This window comes from Hyperolius riggenbachi, chromosome 3 (genome assembly GCF_040937935.1).
Source record: "Hyperolius riggenbachi isolate aHypRig1 chromosome 3, aHypRig1.pri, whole genome shotgun sequence".
Classification (NCBI taxonomy): Eukaryota; Metazoa; Chordata; class Amphibia; order Anura; family Hyperoliidae; genus Hyperolius; species Hyperolius riggenbachi.
In genome coordinates, this window is record NC_090648.1 from 490,102,439 (window position 1) to 490,124,601 (window position 22,163).

Genomic DNA, 22,163 nt, shown 5'->3' on the forward strand with positions numbered 1-22,163 from the left:
AGGGCCTTACTAGAGGGACAGAGTGAGTGGTGGTCCGAGCCATGCACCCTCCCATAGGGCCTGACTAGAGGGACAGAGTGAGTGGTGGTCCGGGCCATGCACCCTCCCATAGGGCCTTACTAGAGTGACAGAGTGAGTGGTGGTCCGGGCCATGCACCTTCCCATATGTCCTTACTAGAGGGACAGAGTGAGTGGTGGTCCGGGCCATGCACCCTCCCATAGGGCCTTACTAGAGTGACAGAGTGAGTGGTGGTCCGGGCCATGCACCTTCCCATACGGCCTTACTAGAGGGACAGAGTGAGTGGTGGTCCGGGCTATGCACCCTCCCATAGGATCTTACGAGAGGGTCAGAGTAAGGAGTGGTCAGGACCATGCACCCTCCCATAGGATCTTACTAGAGGGTCAGAGTAAGTAGTGGTCAGGGCCATGCACCCTCCCATAGGGCCTTACTAGAGTGACAGAGTGAGTGGTGGTCAGGACCATGCACCCTCGCATAGGATCTTACTAGAGGGTCAGAGTAAGTAGTGGTCAGGGCCATGCACCCTCCCATAGGGCCTTACTAGAGGGACAGAGTGAGTGGTGGTCCGGGCCATGCACCCTCCCATAGGACCTTACTAGAGGGACAGAGTGAGTGGTGGACCGGGCCATGCACCCTCCCATAGGGCCTTACTAGAGGGACAGAGTGATTGGTGGTCTGGGCCATGCACCCTCCCATCGGGCCTTACTAGAGGGACAGAGTGAGTGGTGGTCCGGGCCATGCACCCTCCCATAGGGCCTTACTAGAGGGACAGATTGATTGGTGGTCTGGGCCATGCACCCTTCCATCGGGCCTTACTAGAGGGACAGAGTAAGTGGTGGTCCGGGCCATACACCCTCCCAGAGGGCCTGACTAGAGGATCAGAGTGAGTGGTGGTCCGGGCCATGCACCCTCCCATAGGGCCTTACTAGAGGGACAGAGTAAATAGTGGTGCGAGCCATGCACCCTCCCATAGGGTCCTGCTAGAGGGTCAGAGTGAGTGGAGGTCCGGGCCATGCACCCTCCCATACGGCCTTACTAGAGGGACAGAGTGAGTGGTGGTCCAGGCCATGCACCCTCCCATACGGCCTTACTAGAGGGACAGAGTGAGTGGTGGTCCGGGCCATGCACCCTCCCATAGGGCCTTACTAGAGGGACAGAGTGAGTGGTGGTCAGGGCCATGCACCCTCCCATAGGGCCTTACTAGAGGGATAGAGTGAGTGGTGGTCTGGGCCATGCACCCTCCCATAGGGCCTGACTAGAGGGACAGAGTGAGTGGTGGTAAGGGCCATGCACCCTCCCATAGGACCTGACTAGAGGGACAGAGTGAGTGGTGGTCCGGGCCATGCACCCTCCCATACGGCCTTACTAGAGGGACAGAGTGAGTGGTGGTCCGGGCCATGCACCCTCCCATACGGCCTTACTAGAGGGACAGAGTAAGTAGTGGTCCGAGCCATGCACCCTCCCATAGGGTCCTGCTAGAGGGTCAGAGTGAGTGGAGGTCCGGGCCATGCACCCTCCCATACGGCCTTACTAGAGGGACAGAGTGAGTGGTGGTCCGGGCCATGCACCCTCCCATACGGCCTTACTAGAGGGACAGAGTAAGTAGTGGTCCGGGCCATGCACCCTCCCATAGGGCCTTACTAGAGGGACAGAGTGAGTGGTGGTCAGGGCCATGCACCCTCCCATAGGGCCTGACTAGAGGATGAGAGTGAGTGGTGGTCAGGGCCATGCACCCTCCCATAGGGTCCTGCAAGAAGGTCAGAGTGAGTTGTGGTCTGGGCCATGCACCCTCCCAGAGAGCCTTACTAGAGGGACAGAGTGAGTTGTGGTCCGGGCCATGCACCTTCCCATAGGACTGTACTCGAGTGATAGAGCAAGTACATAGTTCCATAGGGCCTTAGTCATGGCAACCTGTACTGACCAGCCTTTCAAGAGTCAGGGCTGGAACCCATTAGGCGCCCCTTGACAGCGCTTGCCAATTGCCGATGATTGGCAAAGCACTATGCCAATGGATCCCTACGGGGACGGTCCACCTAGCAGTGTTTCCATTGCTTAGGAGTGATCCCTGGAGCTATCGCATCAGTGGCTATAGTATCCCATTGCTCTGGGAAATCATGGCACTTCCACGTTTTTAAAAAGCGCAGGCGGTTTGCGATTTTGAAAAGCATCCGTAGTGCCTCTCAGCCCCCCTCTGATTCACAGATAAGCATTGCCGGAGGGTATTACAGATCTCCCGGCAGCATTTCATTTTTCCCGTTTACAGTTGAGTCTATAATAATCGTGTGTTTAGCTGGGCGCCCATTTCCTGCCGGCGTCGCTCTCCCGCTCCTCGCATCGGATCCGGGCTGTGAAGGGTTACATCCCTCCATGCGGAGAGATGAAAGCGGACTGGCAGAGACTGGGGGGCTTCCTCTCCGGAGTCTCGCTTGTTATTTAGGCTGCACACAGTTGCCATGGGAATGGCCTAATGGATGGATTATAGATTTATTTATAAATGGTATTAATTGGATTCCGGAATTGAAATGGAAATCAGAGGCAGCACAGCCCGGGCGAGGTGCCGCCAATCTGCGTAGGAAGCAGCGGCGGGCCAGCCACAGCCGAGCGAAACCGACTGTCAGAAGTATTGTCATGCAGAACAATGGCCAGGAGCCGGCGTTTGATCTATAACCTTTTCATCTCGCTCAGTTCTGCTTCCCCAGTATTCAAACTACCGAAGCAAAGACTGCTGCTCTTAAAGGGAAACCGTGACCAAGAATTTAACTTCATCCCAATCAGTAGCTGATACCCCCTTTTACATGAGAAATCTATTCCTTTTCACAAACGGATCATCAGGGGGCTCTGTATGGCTGATATTGTGGTGAAATCCCTCCCACAGGAAACTGTCAGGACCATGGTCCTGGCATTTTCCTGTCTGTGAACCTTGTTGCATTGTGGGAAATAACTGTTTACAGTTTCCAACTGCCAAAAAAGCAAGCAGCGGCTACTTCCAGTGACATCACCTGCCAGCAGTAAAAATGTCAAAATGTAAATCAGGAAGAGGAAAGCTTTTTCAATGGGCAATCTAAATCATTTATACATTATTGTTGTAAAAATGAAGACATTTTTAATACATTATTTTCAGTGGAGTTCCTCTTTAAAAGGGAAGCCTAGAATAATCAGATACAGGGCTATTTTTCATTAAAGGACCATTCTCGCAAAAAAAAAAAAAAAAAAAGCAGGCAGTGAAAGTCTGACAGAACCGCCAGGTTTTGGGCCAGTCCATCTGCTCATGGGGGATTCTCAGGGTATTCTTTGTTTTCAACAGCATTTCTAAACAGCAGTTGCAAAGTCTGACAAAATAGCGTGCAAGTGAGTAGGGAGGCTGGCTGGTATCTTACTATTTTGGCAGTTAAACTGCTGTTCAGAAATGCTGTTGAAAACAAAGAAAACCCTGAGAATCCCCCATGAGGGGATGGAATGGCCCAAAACCTGTATGTTCTGTCAGATTTTAACTGCCTACTTTTTTTCGTGATTGTGGTCCTGTAAAGCAAAAGTTGAAAATTAAAAGTCCAAATAACCATACACAGGTCATACTTACCTCCTGCATAGTCTCCTTAGCAATCTCTTTCTCTTCTCCTGTGTGCTGTTTGTCCACTGTGATCCATAGAACTCTTTGCCCTTCATTTTGGAAATGGCCGTTACCCTATAACAGCTTCCTGGTAAGCACACTGTTAGGCCTCTTGCACACTGCAACTGATTCCGATTCAGATTCCGCTTTTTAATCAGTTTTTACATCCGATTCAGATTCAGATTTGCAGTTTTGCTCCCTGCACACTGCAAATCGGAATCGGATGTAAAAACTGATTAAAAAGCGGAATCTGAATCGGAATCACTTGCAGTGTGCAAGAGGCCTTAAAGTGAACCTGAGATGGGACACGGGCCTGTATTTATACTTACCTGGGGCTTCCTCCTGCCCCATGAGCACTGTGGCCCCCCTCGCCGTGCTCTTGGGTACCTCCGTTCTATTGCAATAACTCTCAGCTTCTGTACATACGCTGCTCGGCCAGGTGCGCACCCCTGGTCGCGCTCCCGCCCCCTGGAGTGTTCTGCGCCTGCACAGGGGACCGGAGCGCCGCAGGAGCATGAGTGGCCGAGCTGCGCATGTGCAGAAGCCGACGACTGGCGAATGATAGATTACCGGGAGTCATAGCACCAGGACGGAGGGGCCGAAGAGGATGGCGTGGGAAGCCGCGCTGCTCATGCTCATAGGGGTTGGAGAAAGCCCCAGGTAAGTATAAATACGGGCCAGTGTACCATCTCTGGTACACTTCAGACTGTAATATTGTCCACTTGAGCCATAGGGAAACATGGACACTACCTTGCACATCAGTAGTTCTTTCCGTTATAACTGACAGTAACTGATATAGAACTGACAGCAACGATATTTTAGAACTGGAAGGAATTGTTGTTAGAAGAAAATGGTGAGCTTCTGAGAGGAACTGACGGTGAGGGAAGTATGTAATATAGATTTTCAGGTACATCATGTGTTTACTTTAAATAATTTTACTCGATTCACGTTCACTTTAAATGTCCAGTATAGTGATCATTCCTGTAATGATTTGTATAGTAGTGGCAGATGCAAAAACGCTTAAATGACCATTAAAATTGTAAAACGTAAAATACATGTGTACCCATACAAATAAGAAGTAGATTTCTTCCAGAGTAAAATGAGCCATAAATGACTTTTCTCCCATGTTGCTGTCACTCACAGTAAGCAGTAGAAATATGACAGAATAGACAGGTTTTGGACTAGTCCATCTTCTCATGGGGATTCTCAGGGTTTCCTTTATTTTGAAAAGCATTTTAAGAATGGCAGTTGCTCTGTCCAACTACAAAATCAGTGTGCAGCAATCAGGGAGGCTGGCCAACATCTTTGTATGAATCCCTTTCAGGGAGTGTCTTTATAAAGAATAAAGGCCATGCAGAGAATCCCCTACAGAGAGATGGACTAGTCCAAAACCTGTCGGGAATGTAAGATTTCTACTACTTACTGGAAGCGACAGCAACATAGGAGATAAGTAATTTATGCCTTATTTTACCCTGGAAGAAATGTACTTTTTATTTGAATATGTATACATGTATTTTACATTTTACAATTTTCACGATAGTGGTCCTTTAACCACTTTATCCACCACTACAGTATATATACGTCCTCTGTGACTTCATCTAAGCCACGTGTCAGTAGATATACGTCTTGTAGCAGAAGCAGTGCTGTGCAGGATTGGGCATTGCTCCTGTGCACATTTCTGGCACTATCTGATGCAGCACTAATTGGTGAACGGGAATATATGTTTCCTGAGCTAATGAGATTGATTTTTACCATTAAAAATACTTTAATTTTCTCAGTTCATAGTGAAAGACAGGAAAATAATCTAAGTTTTGTGATAAGCGGTAAGAATAGCCAAATAAAATTTGTGTTTTTTATCTACAGTAGCACTTTTTATTTTTAAACTGGAATTGGTAAAACTGAGAATTAATGTATTAAAATTCATAGAAAACAAAATTGTTCGAGGGAAAAAAAGGCATACAATGAAAGCCTAGTTTGTCTTAAAAAAACAATATATATTTCATTTCTGTGTCATAAATAGGGATAAAGTTATTTCTGATTAAATAAGGACATAGCTAAACTGTCAAAACTGCTCTGGTCCATAAGTGGGAAACAAGGTCTGGATGCGAAGTGGTTAAAAGACCATTATTGTAAAAAAATGTTTTAATACATATTGTACTTTACATTTCTTTCAGAGTAAAATGCACTATAAGTTATCTTTCTCCTAAATTGCTATCAGTATCACTTACAGTAGGTAGTAAAAAGCTGACATATCTGACAAGTTTTGTACTAGTCCATCTCCTCATGGACGATTCTAAGTATGTCCTTTATTTCTTGCAAAAGCACCCCCTTGGAAACAATTTAAGCTTGGTTCACACATAAAATGTGTACAGTTCCAGTCCAGTCTAGTGCTGTCCTGTCACTTTTGCATAAACTTTGCATCAGTTTTAACTGACAGGAACGGAACCGTACACATTGTATGTATGAAGCCAGTGCCCATTCATGGTATTATTTTTTCATCAGATGCGATCTTTTGACGCACTTCTTAGGATCAAAAATAATTGGAAGGTAATTCTCGAATGTTCCCATAAACAGGTCGATTAGGGAATTTTCTCTCTTCCTATACAATTGTAAAATCCGACTTTCGGATCAACAGCATTTTCAGTTCCAAAGAATTGTTTCACATCGATTTTTTGTTTACCAAACAATGCACTGTTTTCTGTACAAATTGTATCATAAATATTGCATCCAAAGATTGCATCTCATGAAAATATTGTACTGGGCACCTTTATACAAATATGTCAGCCAGTTTGCCTATTCATTTAAAGGGAACCTGAACTGAGTAAAACTATTTAAAATAAACACATGATGTAGCTGCAAATGAATATTACATACTTACCTCACCGACAGTTCCTCTCAGAAGCTCACCATTTTCTTCTTACAGTGATCCCTTCCAATTCTGACAACATTTTGTCAGAACTGAAATAGACCAGTTGCTGTCAGTTATATATCAGCTGCTGTCAGTTACAACTGAATGTGCAAGGTAATGTCCATGTTTCCCTATGGCTCAGTGGGTGATATTACAGTTTAACAGAGTGCTGACCAGGAAGCTGTTATGGAGTAATGGCCATTTTCACAATGGAGGACAGAGAATTCCATCAATCACAGTGGACAAACAGCATGCGGGAGAGGAGAAAGAGATTGAAGAGTAGACTACACAGGAGGCGAGTATGACCTGTATATGTTTATTTTAACTTTTCATTTTCAGTTCAGGTTTTATTTAAACACTATTGTGGCAGTTGGACTGAGCAACTGCCATTCAGTCAGTGCTGTCAGATACTTACTACCTACTGTTAGTGACATTGGCACATAGTGCATTTTACTCTAGGGGAAATATCTATGTATGTATTTTAAATGTTAAAGTTCTTAGTGGAAGGGCAAGTCCTGCTGACTGATGGGCTATATCTCCTGCTGACTGATGGGCTAGCATGCTTTCCTGCTGACTGATGGGCCGTCCCTCCTGCTGACTGATGGGCCATCCCTCCTGCTGACTGATGGGCCATCCCTCCTGCTGACTGATGGGCCATCCCTCCTGCTGACTGATGGGCCATCCCTCCTGCTGACTGATGGGCCATCCCTCCTGCTGACTGATGGGCCATCCCTCCTGCTGACTGATGGGCCATCCCTCCTGCTGACTGATGGCCATCCCTCCTGCTGACTGATGGGCTATCCCTCCTGCTGACTGATGGGCTATCCCTCCTGCTGACTGATGGGCTATCCCTCCTGCTGACTGATGGGCTATCCCTCCTGCTGACTGATGAGCAATCCCTCCTGCTGCCTGATGGGCTATCCCTCATGCTGACTGATGGGCTATCCCTCCTGCTGACTGATGGGCTTTCTCTCTCACTGACTGATGGGCCATCCCTCCTGCTGACTGATGGGCTAGCATGCTTTCCTGCTGACTGATGGGCCGTCCCTTCTGCTGACTGATGGGCCTATCCCTTCTGCTGATTGATGGACTATCCCTCCTGCTGACTGATGGACTATCCCTCCTGCGGACTGATGGACTATCCCTCCTGCTGACTGATGGACTATCCCTCCTGCGGACTGATGGACTATCCCTCCTGCGGACTGATGGACTATCCCTCCTGCGGACTGATGGACTATCCCTCCTGCGGACTGATGGACTATCATGCTTTCCTGCTGACTGATAGACCATCATAACTTCAGACTAAGGCTGCTTACACACCAAGACGTTACAGGCGCACGTTAGTGCGCCTGTAACGCTCCCCCAACGCACAGCAATGTAACACAAGTGGGCTGTTCACACAGCCCACGTTGCGTTACATGTAACGCTGCACGTTCTGTGCAAAGTGCAGCATGCTACGGCGTTGGAGCGGCTATAGCCGCGTTAGACTGTTTGCACATGCGCAGTGGGGGGCGGAGAGGAGGCGGGGAGAGCCAGCTACAGTAGCCGCGCACATGGCTACTTAATATTCACTGCACTGGCGGGCGCTGATTGGCCGGCGGGACCACGTGATGCGGAGTGTCTCGCTCCGCATCACGTGGTCCCGCTGGCCAATCAGCGCCACTCTGGGAGACATTATAGGACTCGAGCCGCCTAACGCGGCTCACTCTACCGTCGGCTCTTGCAGCACCATACGTTGTGTTAGGTGCACGTTATGCGACCTTAACGTGCCACCTAATTCAACGTCTTGGTGTGCAAGAAGCCTAAAGGTGCAATTTTTAAATTGAACAGATATTTAAAAAATGGTATGGTGTGTGGCCACCTTACGAATGAGATGAAGGTCTTTGACTTGTCACAGCAGATAGCTTCCTTTCTTGATTTTCAAAAATGTTTTTTTTTATATCATACAATTCATATAAAACAATGTTATGTTGCATATAAACATGTTCCCAATTTTCAGTATGTTTTTGGGATGCTGGAGGAATCAGCGCTGGGATCTGATTGGTTGACTGGCACAGCCCTGGATGAGCCAAAGGTGTGGGGTGTACTTACTTGTGCATGTACCCATCTGCGCCCAGCGTGAGGTTCATCTGCATGACGGTCTGGAATTCCGTCTCATTACAGCAGTACTTGAAGACGGTGTTGTTGTGATGGCAGCAGAGGGCGTACGACTTGTTATCGGAAAGCCGCGGACAGTGGAATCCGAAGTGATAGCGTCCCTTGTGGTCCGTATACGGCTCACAGACACGGAAATGAGAGGAGGAGGACGCTGCTGAAGAGAGAGAGATGTACTGTTACTACAATGCAGGCAAGATGTACCTCTCACATTCAAGCCAAAGTCTATTGTTCCCATGAGTTGTCTCCAGGCCAACACTATTCATTACAGGTCATTTGTAGGAGAACTCTCCTTACACAGGTTAGTCTGTCTACCCAAATTCTCCTTAACCACTTTCCCTCCCGCAGGATGAGGATCTACATCCCTGAAAATCTCACCTGAGCTTCCAGGGGTGTAGATCCTCACCCTCTGCGGTTGTGCACAGATTGGGGAATAGAACATATGTTCCTAAACCCAATCTAAGTGTTGAAATTGAAATTATTGCTATTGCAACAAGCAACACAATCATTGTCAATTGTCAATGTTGGCTGGAACACAGCTAACCAGACAGTAAAATGTGTGGTGCCATCTAGTGGCCAAAAAGAATATTACAATTATTATTTTTTTTATATACATTTCCCATCCCTATAACAAGCCTATTAATTAATTATGCTCCCTCCCTGACCCCATATAACACAATTGTAAAAAAAAAAAAAATGCAAGTGATGGAATGATATTCATCTATGCAAGTTAATGAGGAATGAATGGGCAGAGAAAATTGCACTGGTCCTGAAGTGGTTAAAAGACCATACATAAATTGTAAGTTAGGGACTTAGCTTTTAAAATATGTATGCTATGAGGGTGTATTACTGTTATTTTTTGCACATAAAAAAAATCACATAATGGACAAAAACATCCTTATTTCCAAATAGAATATTTTCACCCTACATTACTACTAGGAACATAATTTAAACAGTCTAATAACCAGAACAAATGGGCAAATAAAAGTATGGGTTTCAATTACAGTAGCTTGTTCTTTTTTAAAACTATATAAGCTGAAAACTGAGATTTTATTTTTCTTCTTATTCACTTTAAAATGCATATAAAATAAAATAATTCTTAGAAAAAAGTACCACCCAAAGGAAGCCTAATTTATGGTGAAAAAAAAACCCAATGTATAGATTATTTCAGTGTGATAAGCAGTGATTGGTGAATAAATGGAAGCAGTGCTGAAATGTGAAAATTGCTCTGGTGAAGGGGAAAAACCCTTAGGGCCCGTTTCCACTTGTACGGTGTGAATCGCCGCGGTAAAAATTTGCATGCGGATGCGAATTTCACATGCGGGTGTACGCAAATTTTCCATGAATGACGCTGTATGTGAATTTAACCATGGTAGTGCCTGTGTGCTTTTCCATTGATTCCATGCGAATTCGCATGAAAATTCGCATACACCCGCATAGCGGTATGCGAATTCTGATGGCTCTGCCATGCGGATTTTTCACGTGGACGAAAACGCTCATAAAACCTGACAAGTGGAAACAGTCCCATCCTTTTGTATTGGCTATGCGAATTTGCATGCGGCAAACGCATGCGAATTCGCGATAGTGGAAACGGGCCCTTAGGGCTGGAACCCACAAGGACGATTTTTTGAGCGTCTAGGGAGTTTTTGAAAACGCTAGGGTTTTGTAATAACATTCAGCTACTGTTACTGGATGGGGCAACTTCCACTGGAGCGATTGCGATTAGAAAAATTACAAACGCAGGACATGCAGCATTTTGGGAGCGTTAGCGCTTCAATGTTAAGTATGTAATCGCTGGCGTAATCGCTCATCAAAACCTGCACGGAGCGATTTTGCTAGCATTTTGAAGTTATTGCACACTGTAACAAAATTAAAATTAATCGAAAGGACCAATCAGACTTTAAATCGCTAATCACTACACAACCGCTGGCAAATTGATACACTTTTTAAAAGTGCTCCCTAAAACGCTCATGAAATCGCTTACAAACCGCTCATACAAAACGCTAGCGATTGCGGTTAGCGATAGCGTTTTGTAGTGGGTTCCAGGCCTGAGAGGTGAAGTGGTTAAAGGACACCTCAAGTGAGAGTGATATGGAGGCTGCCAATATTAATTTCCTGTTAAACAATACCAGTTGCCTGGCAGCCCTGCTGATCCATTCTTATCATTCTTATCAGTTTGGGTCACACTGTAGTCTGACCCAGTCCTGACTCAGACAGGAACTGCCACTTACATACCTGATGTTTAACTCTTTCAGGCAGAGAAAGAGAAAAAGGAACACAGCATAGTTAACTGTGTGCTTAGCACTGTACATACACATGTCTATCTCATGTCACCTCGGGTATCCTTTAAAAAAAACGCTAGAAAAAAGCATGCAGCTAATCTTGTCAGATCTGACAATAATATCAGCAACACCTGATCTGCTGCATGCTTGTTCAGGGGCTATGGCTAAAAGTACTAGAGGTAGAGGATCAGGCAGAGGATCAGCCAGGCAACTGTTATTGCTTAAAGGGATACTGTAGGGGGGTCGGGGGCAAATGAGTTGAAGTTACCTGGGGCTTCTAATGGTCCCCCACAGACATCCTGTGCCCGCGCAGCCACTCACCGATGCTCCAGCCCCACCTCCGGTTCACTTCTGCGCAGGCCCAGTTTGGTCTGTGCCTGCACCGTACGCTCCTAGTGACATCAGAGGGAGCGAGGACACAGCAACGCAGGCGCAGGGGTTTTCAGACTTTAAAGTCTGAAATTCCAGAAGTGAACTGGAGGCGGGGCCGGAGCATCGGTGAGCGGCTGCACGGGCACAGGATGCCTGCGGGGGACCATTAGAAGCCCCGGGTAAGTTCAACTCATTTCCCCCCAACCCCCCTACAGTATCCCTTTAAAAGGAAATAAATATGGCAGCCTCCATATCATTGATACCTTGGGTTCACTTTAAGCGGCTACAGCCCCTATTGTTATGCTAGTGTAAGGCGATTATATAAGAAGGAAACACTGACCAATGGCCTTAGCTGACAATACACTGCACTAACTGCACCAATCTGCCAGAATTATATCCATACATACTGTACACTACTAAGACCCCTCACTGCAGAGGCAGTCTCAGCCCCTCCTACCCGGGCCGCCTCCGGGCATGAAGCATTTGCCGGAGCGAGTACAGCGAGTGTTCAGTACATGAAGCGCATTACGAGGGATTGGCACGATTTATCTGGCAATGTTGCCAGTGCGAGAATTAAGCCATTATGCCAGAGGCTGATTATCACCACTGTATATACGATGTCCTGGCCTGACCTGGATCGGCGAGGACACCAAACCGCTCACAACAACACATGTGACTTTCCTGCGGGCAAGCCTGTCTGGGCGCAGCGACACCAAACTCCATCTAACAGTCAAATCCAGATTCAGAGAGCACCAGGTGTTGCGTTAGGGGCACGTTATGCGACCTTAACGTCCCCTAAAACGCAATGTCCTGGTGTGAAACCAGCCTTAAAGGAAACCAGAGACGTTTTAAAATATGTATTTATATAGCACTGATGTCTTCTGCAGCACTTTACAGATTACATAGTCATGTCACTGACCGAAGCCGCATGGTGATTGGCTGGCTGCAGGAAACCTGCAAACTAACTAGGGAGCGGAAGGAGAAGCGACCGCCGGGACCAGGTAAGGTATAACTTCACCCATGCCTACTTTTCACACTGAACCCTCCCTCTACCTATGCCTAACCCTAAGACCCCCCAGGTGCATAACCCTAGCCAGTCCACCCCCACTGACTAACGCTAACCACTCCACCCCCTTCTGCCTAACTCTAACCGGTCCATCCCTGCTGCCTAACCCTAACCACTCCAGTCCCCTGCCTAACCCTAACCACCCTGGCTTATTGTAGGTACTTCCTGCCGTCATAGGCGGCAATAGCAAAAGCCGCGATTAGCAGCAAGGAAGTTAAATTATGGTGTCCAATAAATAGCGGTTAATAGCTATTTATCGGGTGCCATAATTTAACTTCCTTGCTGCTAATTGCGGCTTTTACTGTTGCCGCCTATGGGGGCGCCATTTTTATCTGCTGTGGTCTAAGGGCGTAGGGAGGGGCATCCGATTTCTTTCCTTCTCGTCTCTGCATGGGCCCCCCCCCCTCATGTGTCCCCCTCTAGGGAGGTATGGCATACCAAAGTCACAATGTTCTTATCATAAGTTAGGACATCAGAGTGCCTGGAGGAAACACAAACATGGAGACAGCATACATACTTGCAGATATTGGCCTGGGCCAGATTTGATCCTGGGGCTACAGTGTTGTCCAGTGTCTACCTACACCATAGCTCCTAACTGTCCCTCTTTTGGAGTGACTGTCCCTCTTTGGGCACCCAATCCCTCTTTCCCACTTTCTTCCTCATTTGTTCCTCTTTAATGACTGATGTACAGATCTATGTAACTACATGTATTTTATCTACTGAAAAATGTGTTTAATTGACTCTAAACTTTATTCCCATTCTTTAAATTGATATCGTTCTTGTTTTCAAATGTTAATATGAAGGAAAATACACCAGGATAGAAAGGGCCAGTGTGGTTTGAATTACAAAACAACAAATTTTTCTTATGAAATGTTTATGGTATGCGTGACTAGGGGTGTGTCGTGGGTGTGATTAGGGGTGTGACAGAGGTGGGGCTTAAGTGTCCCTCTCTCTTATCTCAAAAAGTTGGAAGGTATACTACACCACTGTGCTGCCAATCTCATGTAAAACACATCTCTGGTGGCTGGTAAGAAGGACTCAAGCCTCTAATGAGGACGAGCTTTTACAGGCCGGCAAACTGCATTAGATGTAAGCGTAACTGGAGCCCCCAATTCAGCTCGTCTCTGGCACATTGCTCCGCCCTCTGCGTACACCGGAGGAAGAGGAAAAACCCGACCAGTGGCGTAGCAATAGGGGTTTCAGAGGTTGCGACCGCTTCGGGGCCATCCCTCAACCACAGTATTCATTCTTTATTGGTTCTTTGCTGATTATATTCACTTCTATAGACAGTTTGAATAATAGTAATCATTAGCAAACTGTTCCCCATTCCCTTCTTGCACCTATGACACTGTGGTTGTCCTTGATTGGTTTTGGTGCGCCGTATCAATTGTTCTGTATAGAGTGCTTGTGGGGCCCAATGTAAAATTTGCACCGGGGCCCACAGCTCTTTAGCTATGCCACTGACCCCAATACATCTATCTCTCCTAGGGCATTCCCTATATAGCATATTGGCAGAGCAGGGACTAGGTCCTCCAGCACCCAAGGCTGAGACACCAAGGAGCGCCCCTCCATCCCTCCCACCCCAACTGTCACACACTGATTGCAATTAGACTAAGAGGCGCCCCAGGGCCCCAACAACATAATCTCTAGTTATCTGGTTTGCAGTCACTGCCATGTATCCCCTTTACTTATTTCTCTCTGCTTCAAAACACAATAGGGGAATGATAGCTCAGTGAGTTGTGCACCCCTCCCTACACTGCGCCCTGAGGCTGGAGCCTCTCTTGCCTCTGCCTCGGCCCGGCCCTGCATATTGGGGTAATGCATCCGCCCTGGGCTCCAGCTGGACCACAGGAGACCATCAGAGCAGACACTACACTGTCCACTCCCACTGGCAACACATGATCCAGAGCAAGTGGGAACCAAGCCTTAAAGGACCTCTTTCGCGGAAATCTTAAAATGTAAAATACATGTAAAGATATATACAAATAAGTACGTTTCTTCCAGAGTAAAATGAGCCATAAATTACTTTTCTCCTATGTTGTTTTACTTACAGTAAGTAGTAGAAATCTGACAATACCAACAGATTTTGGACTAGCCCATCTTCTCATGGGGGCTTCTCAGAGCTTTCTTTATTTTCAAATGTACTTAGTGAATGGCAGTGGCACCGTCCAACTGCCAAAGTGTACAGTGAGCAGGGAGGCTGGCCAGCATCTTTGTATAAATCTTTTTCAGGGAGTGTCTTTACTAAGAATAAAGGCCATCTTCTTATTTGTACGTGTTTTGAAGAATAAGTTCCCCTGGGGGTACTCACCTCAGTAGGCGGAAGGCTCCGGATCTTATTGAGGCTTCCCCCATCCTCCTGTGTCCCACGGCGGTCTCGCTATGCCCCTCCGAACAGCGGGGATGTAAATATTTACCTTCCCGGCTCCAGCGCAGGTGCGGTATCGGCTCTCCGCTCAAAGATAGGCGGAAATAGCCGATCGCTGTCGGGCCGCTCTACTGCGCAGGGGCAAGTCGCCTGCGTAGTAGAGCGGACCTGACAGAGATCGGCCATTTCCGTCTATCTCCATGTTGAGAGCTGCAACAGCGCCCCCGCTGGAGCCAGGCAAGGTAAATAAATGTAGCTTGTCAGGCTTGTCGAGCCAGGATTGCCGGAGACTTCGGGGGAGCCAGCGCTGGACTGCCTGCAGCTACAGGGGAGGGGGAAGCCTGATTGAGACCCTGAGGCTTCCCCCTCCCGAGGTGAGTTCCCCCCCCAGTTGACGTTTTTTTCAGTACAGGGTCTCTTTAAATTTTAAGATTTTCGCGACAGTTGCTCTATAAGGAGAGGTAAATTGTGAGTTAATAAATACGGTGAGATAATTCAACAGGAAAGCTTTGTGAATCAACCCCTTAACTGTTTATCTCATACATAAGCTTTCCTTACAGTTTATCTCCTGCATTAGCTCTCCTTACATTTATCTCATGCATTAGCTCTCCTCACAGTTTATCTCATGCATTAGCTCCCCGTACAGTTTATCTCATGCATTAGCTCTCCTCACAGTTTATCTCATGCATTAGCTCTCCTTACAGTTTATCTCATGCATTAGCTCTCCTCACAGTTTATCTCATGCATTAGCTCTCCTCACAGTTTATCTCATGCATTAACTCTCCTCACAGTTTATCTCATGCATTAGCTCCCCGTACAGTTTATCTCATGCATTAGCTCTCCTTACAGTTTATCTCATGCATTATCTCTCCTCACAGTTTATCTCATGCATTAGCTCCCCGTACAGTTTATCTCATGCATTAGCTCTCCTTACAGTTTATCTCATGCATTATCTCTCCTCACAGTTTATCTCATGCATTAGCTCTCCTCACAGTTTATCTCATGCATTAGCTCTCCTCACAGTTTATCTCATGCATTAGCTCTCCTCACAGTTTATCTCATGCATTATCTCTCCTTACAGTTTATCTCATGCATTAGCTCTCCTCACAGTTTATCTCATGCATTAACTCTCCTCACAGTTTATCTCATGCATTATCTCTCCTCACAGTTTATCTCATGCATTAGTTCTCCTCACAGTTTATCTCATGCATTAGCTCTCCTCACAGTTTATCTCATGCATTAGCTCTCCTCACAGTTTATCTCATGCATTAGCTCCCCGTACAGTTTATCTCCTGCATTCTCTCTCCTCACAGTTTATCTCCTGCATTAGCTCCCCGTACAGTTTATCTCATGCATTAGCTCTCCTCACAGTTTATCTCATGCATTATCTCTCCTTACAGTTTATCTCATGCATTATCTCTCCTTACAGTTTATCTCATGCATTATCTCTCCTCACAGTTTATCTCCTGCATTAGCTCTCCTCACAGTTTATCTCATGCATTATCTCTCCTCACAGTTTATCTCATGCATTAGCTCTCCTTACAGTTTATCTCATGCATTAGCTCTCCTCACAGTTTATCTCATGCATTACCTCTCCTCGCAGTTTATCTCATGCATTAGTTCTCCTCACAGTTTATCTCATGCATTAGCTCTCCTCACAGTTTATCTCATGCATTAGCTCTCCTTACAGTTTATCTCATGCATTAGCTCTCCTCACAGTTTATCTCATGCATTACCTCTCCTCGCAGTTTATCTCATGCATTAGCTCTCCTCACAGTTTATCTCATGCATTACCTCTCCTCGCAGTTTATCTCATGCATTATCTCTCCTCGCAGTTTATCTCATGCATTAGCTCTCCTTACAGTTTATCTCATGCATTAGCTCTCCTCACAGTTTATCTCATGCATTATTCCTCCTCACAGTTTATCTCCTACATTAGCTCTCCTCACAGTTAAAGAGAATCTGTATTGTTAAAATCGCACAAAAGTAAACATACCAGTGCGTTAGGGCAGTGTTTCTCAACATTTTATTGGTATGTACCCCTTATAAAAGCTTGTACTCGCCAAGTACCCCCTAGCATAGTAAACCTTATCACAAGTACCCCTTGACAAATAAATATTTAATCGTAGTACATAATAATTTGTTCTAAACAATTTCCAAGCATTTACTGTCGCTTTTAATTAGCTAAAATACTAATTTGATGTTGTTTATGTAGGATTTATCATTTTCTAAAACTTTAAATTTGTTATACTTGGTTAAGTATATCAAGCATGAGTACCCCCTGGAACCATCAGAAGTACCCCTTGGGGTACGCGTACCGCAGGTTGAGAACCTAGGCGTTAGGGGACATCTCCTATTACCCTCTGTCACAATTTTGCCGCTCCTCGCCGCATTAAAAGTGGTTAAAAACAGTTTTAAAAAGTTTGTTTGTAAACAAACAAAATGGCCACCAAAACAGGAAGTAGGTTGATGTACAGTATGTCCACACATAGAAAATACATCCATACACAAGCAGGCTGTATACAGCCTTCCTTTTGAATCTCAAGAGATCATTTGTGTGTTTCTTTCCCCCTGTTCTCATGCACTGAAGTGTCAGGCTGCTTGTTTCTTCCTGCAAACAGCTTTGACCTTGTCTGTAATTCTTCAGTATGTGAAAGCCCAGCCAGCTCAGAGGATGATTTATCCAGCTTGTAAAAGATAAGAGAGAAGAGAGAAACTGCTCTAATCCTAAATAATACACAGGCAGTGTGCATAGAGGGGCCTGGAGGGGGGGAGTGCATAGCAGAACCACAACACTGAAGAACTTGGCAGCCTTCCAGACACAGGCCGACAAGTCTGACAGGGGAAAGATACATTGATTTATTACAGAGACAGTGATAGTATAAAGTACTGCAGTAAGCCAGAACACATTAGAATAGCTTTTTGAACTTGTAGGATGATAAAAAACAGGATGCAATTTTTGTTACGGAGTCTCTTTAAGATGTAATGTAGTGTTGCTGGTGAATTTTCTGCAAAGTCATTTTTGCATTGAAAATGCAATTTTCGATTTTGATACATTTTCACGAAAAACTGTATTGTATCGTATTCTCGCATTTTCTGTGAAAACATGAAAAATCGATATTTTTACTTTAAACGCGAAAAATAAATATTTTTACTACGAAAAATCCTGAAAAGGGCGACAGCGCAGAAAAACAATGCTTTCACCGCAACAATTTTTACAGCGAAAATTCAATATTTTTTAACTCTAAATTTTGCAACCCCTGCAGGAACATTAACACATACATTTTTACGCATTACTGGTTCAATGCGTAAATTTGTATGTGTTAATGTTCCTGCACTAGCGGGAATGCGTAAAAATGTACGCAATGCGGCCCGCCCACCTCCGAGGTTGGCAAGCTGCCAGCGGGGGACTGGAGCAGCAGTGAGTGACTATGAGGGCACAGGATGGCTGCATGGGGCTGGTAGAAGCCCCAGGTAAGTGAAACTCATTTCTTTTATTTTGCTTGAAACTTCCCTTTAACTTTTTAGCAGCTAATTTATTTAGAGGTTTGCAAGGTTTTAGTACTTTTTTTTTTATTACTTATATTTAAAACAAAAATAAAAGTTTGCTTCCTTAAAACAGAAAGAATTTGCGATAATTCAGGTTGGAGTGAGCTTGAGTTGAGATGTCTCCCAGGCACCACTGCTGAATGCTCACTCCAACCTGAATTATCGCAAATTCTTTCTGTTTTAAGGAAGCAAACTTTTGTTTTTCTTAACATCTTAGTAAGGGGGCTTTTAGGACCATTGTAGCCCCTCACACACTCCAATGAGTTTTGGGCCACCATGAGCTTGCTGGTTAGTCTGTTACTTATATTTCTTTGCTTCCAATTAGTCCCGCTGTAATATGTACTAATGGCCACTTGTCACTAGGGGGCAGTGTGAGACAATGACAGAGGACTTCTGCTTTCAGTTTCTGTATTTTCTGCTAGCAGAGAGAGATCAAAGCATGCCAAGAATTTACTGCACGACGAGTTCTGCCAGCTGAGGTTAAAAGCAGTGCACTTATCTCGCATGAGATGCAGTAAATCTATTGAAGCTGCTAGCGGGTTAAACAATGCATATTGCGTGGCTGTCCTGCGGATCCTCTGCCTCTAATAGTTTTAGCCATGGCCCCTGAACAAGCATGCAGCAGATCAGGTGCTCTGACTGAAGTGTGACTGAATTAGATGTATGCTTGTTTCAGGTGTGCGATTAAGACACTACTGCAGCCAAAAAGATTAGCAGGACTGCCAGGCAACTGGTATTGTTTACAAGGAAATAAATATGGCAGCCTCCGCATACGTAATAAAAGGACCTCCGGTAGCAACAAGTTATGCCCATATCAAGGACACAAAGGTAATTTCTAGACCATATCTGGGAAAGAAAATGTATCGGTATGTGTTTACATGTATTTTAAATTTGACAGTTATCAGTTAGTATCCTCTTACTTAATAACCTTGAGGCTGGTTTTACATCTGGCCTGTACATTGCAGTGTAATGCTCCGCCCCCATCGCATCACACGGCAACACAGAAAAAGTCATAGCGCCGACAGAGTCATATGCATGTCGCCGCCGCTTGCCCAGTGACCTACTCCCTGCTGGACAGGCAGTACATGCAGGCCACACCCCCACCGCTAACATATTTAAAGGACCACTATCGTGAAAAATTTTAAAATTTAAAATACATGTAAACACATATAAATAAGAAGTATGTTTCTTCCAGACTAAAATGAGCCATAAATTACTTTTCTCCTATGTTGCTGTCACTTACTGTAGGTAGTAGAAATCTGGCAGAACCGACAGGTTTTGGGCTAGTCCATCTCTTCATGGGAGATTCTCAGCATGGCCTTTATTCTTTATAAAGACATTGCTCAAAAAGGATTTATATAAAGATGCTGGCCAGCCTCCTTGTTCACTGTATATTTTTTAGCAGTTGGACGGAGCAACTGCCATTCACTAAGTGCTTTTGAAAATAAAAATAACCCTGAGAATCCCCCATGAGGAGATGGGCTGGTCAAAAACCTTTTGGTTCTGTCAGATTCCTACTACTTACTGTAAGTGACAGCAACATAGGAGAAAAGAAATGTATGGCTCATTTTACTCTGGAAGAAACGTACTTATTTATAAGTGTTAACATGTATATTAAATCCCCGTGTTGCCCACTGACTTACACGACTTCTGCCGCTGCTGTCAGATGGTAACCGCACTGTTGACTTTGCAGCGGCTGGGCGGCTGATTGTGAACTTCCAGCACAATGCGGTAAGGACTTGTTCACATTGTGTTCCGTAGGCGTATCCATCCGCGTTTTTTTTTTTTGAGGCGTCTTTTTTTCAGATTTCCGGCGCTTGGGTGGGCGATTCGTGTTTGTGCTTTCTAAGCGTTTTTTCCGAGCGGTTTTGTAATTCACTCCCTGACACAAGTCAGGAAGAGAACTCTTTGACCTGGAAAAGAATAAATACAATGGGCCTGATTCACAAAGCGGGGATAACTGTTATCACAGCTGTGAAAAAGTGCTTTGTGCACGTTTTAGCATGAAAAACGGTTATCACGTGAAAAAATTCATGTGCACGTGAATTTTCGCAAGTTAACATTCGCACGATAATGTGAATTTATTGCACAAACGCGGGACGTTACCGAAGAATTTTCATTATCATGCGAATTTTTGCACGCGGTAAGACCCCGTTTACACTTAATCCGTTGGTACGCGTTTTTTTTCTTCTCCATAGCAGTGCATTGTGAAAAAAAGATTTCAGTTAAAACGCGTTAAAGAGAAACTCAGCCCAAGAATTGAACTTTATCCCAATCAGTAGCTGATACCCCCTTTTAGATGAGAAATCTATATTCCTTTTCACAAACAGACCATCAGGGGGCGCTGTATGGCTGATATTGTGGTGAAACCCCTCATGCAAGAAATTCTGAGTACGTACTCTTGGCAGTTTCCTGTCTGTGAACCTTGTTGCATTGTGGGAAATAGCTCTTTACAGCTGTTTCCAACTGCCAAAAAAAACATGCAGCAGCTACATCACCTGCCAGCAGTAAAAATGTCACCATGTGATAAATGTCAGAATGTAAATCAGGGATTTAAAAGTTTTTACAATGTGCAAACACTGACTAAATCATTTATACATAATTATTGTAAAAATGAAGCACTATTTTTTTATTACATTATTTTCACTGGAGTTCCTCTTTAAGTGTGAAAGGTGCCATTGGAAAACATGGGTATTACTTTGAAAATCAGTTTTCTTTCAGTTATAACTGAGAGAGCCACTGATTAAGTGTAAAAGGGCCCTAAACGGGCCTAACCGGTTTCACGCTAAATTTCGCGCGAAGCACTTTTTACAGCGTGATAACAGTGATCACTGCTTTGTGAATCATCCCAATGTATGCAATCGCCTTGTTGCGTGTTTTTGTACGCAGTTGACGATTTTCCTATACCTTCAATTGACGCGGAATTGCCACAAAAATGGAACACGCAGTTTTCCTAGCCGCACCGCGAACGACCCGCGCTGATATAAACCGTCTCATAGACATTCATTATCCACGCGGTCGGGGGTCGTTTTGAAAAACCACAGGCGGCCAAACAAAAGGCGAAAACGCCTGCAGTGCGAACAAGCCCTCAGTGAGTTAGGCCCCATTGCCTTGCATTGTCGCTGGGCTACTCTGCGGCAAAACAGGGTAAGGCCCAGTGCACACCGAGCGGTTTTAGGTGCGATCCGCCGGCCGCATCCGCCTGTAAAGACGCTTGGCTAATGTATTTCAATGGGATGGTGCACACCAGCGGTTTGAGGTTTTTTCCAAAACGCAAACGTGCCTCCTGCTGCACGTTTGCGGTTTTCTGAAGCGTTTCGTCCTCAATGTAAAGTATAGGAAAACCGCAAACTGCTCTGAAAAACGCTACATCAGAGCGGTTTGTCAGGGGTTTTGGTTACAGAAGCTGTTCAGTAACAGCTTTTACTGTAACAATATATGGAATCTGCTACAAAAAACCGCTCCCAAAAATGCTAGACATGTTTAGACAACCTCTCTAAACATTACCTAGAATCGCACTGAAATCAGCTCCAAAAACCGCTAGCGTTTTGTGGATCTGCTAGCGGTTTTGGTGTGCACTGGGCCTAACACAAGACACACTTGCAAGTCAAGTGTAAAAGGGGCCTGAAAGAAGAACGGATGTTCACCTTTTTGAAAGTCTGGCCGAGCGTTTGTAAATCTTGTAGGTCATGAAGCATCTTCAAAAAGCCTGGCTCATCAAAAAAACCCTCCCATGTGAAATGACTCGATGCTGAATAAAACATTGGGAGTTAATGTAGTATGAAGTCATATTCTATCACATCCATTACAGGAAGCGATCTCAAGGATGCGGCGGAAA

At 45.3% G+C, this 22,163-nt stretch overlaps 1 protein-coding gene across 3 annotated transcripts in view; it reads right to left on the reverse strand.

Annotated features, from left to right (window-relative positions):
- Window positions 1–22,163, reverse strand: part of SHISAL1 (shisa like 1) — a 196,692-nt gene that overhangs the window by 47,828 nt on the left and 126,701 nt on the right. For all 3 annotated transcript variants that reach the window (XM_068278190.1, XM_068278188.1, XM_068278189.1), the window contains exon 3: window positions 8,626–8,845. In XM_068278190.1, coding sequence (XP_068134291.1) covers window positions 8,626–8,845 — 220 coding nt within the window. The remainder of the gene's footprint in view (window positions 1–8,625; window positions 8,846–22,163) is intronic.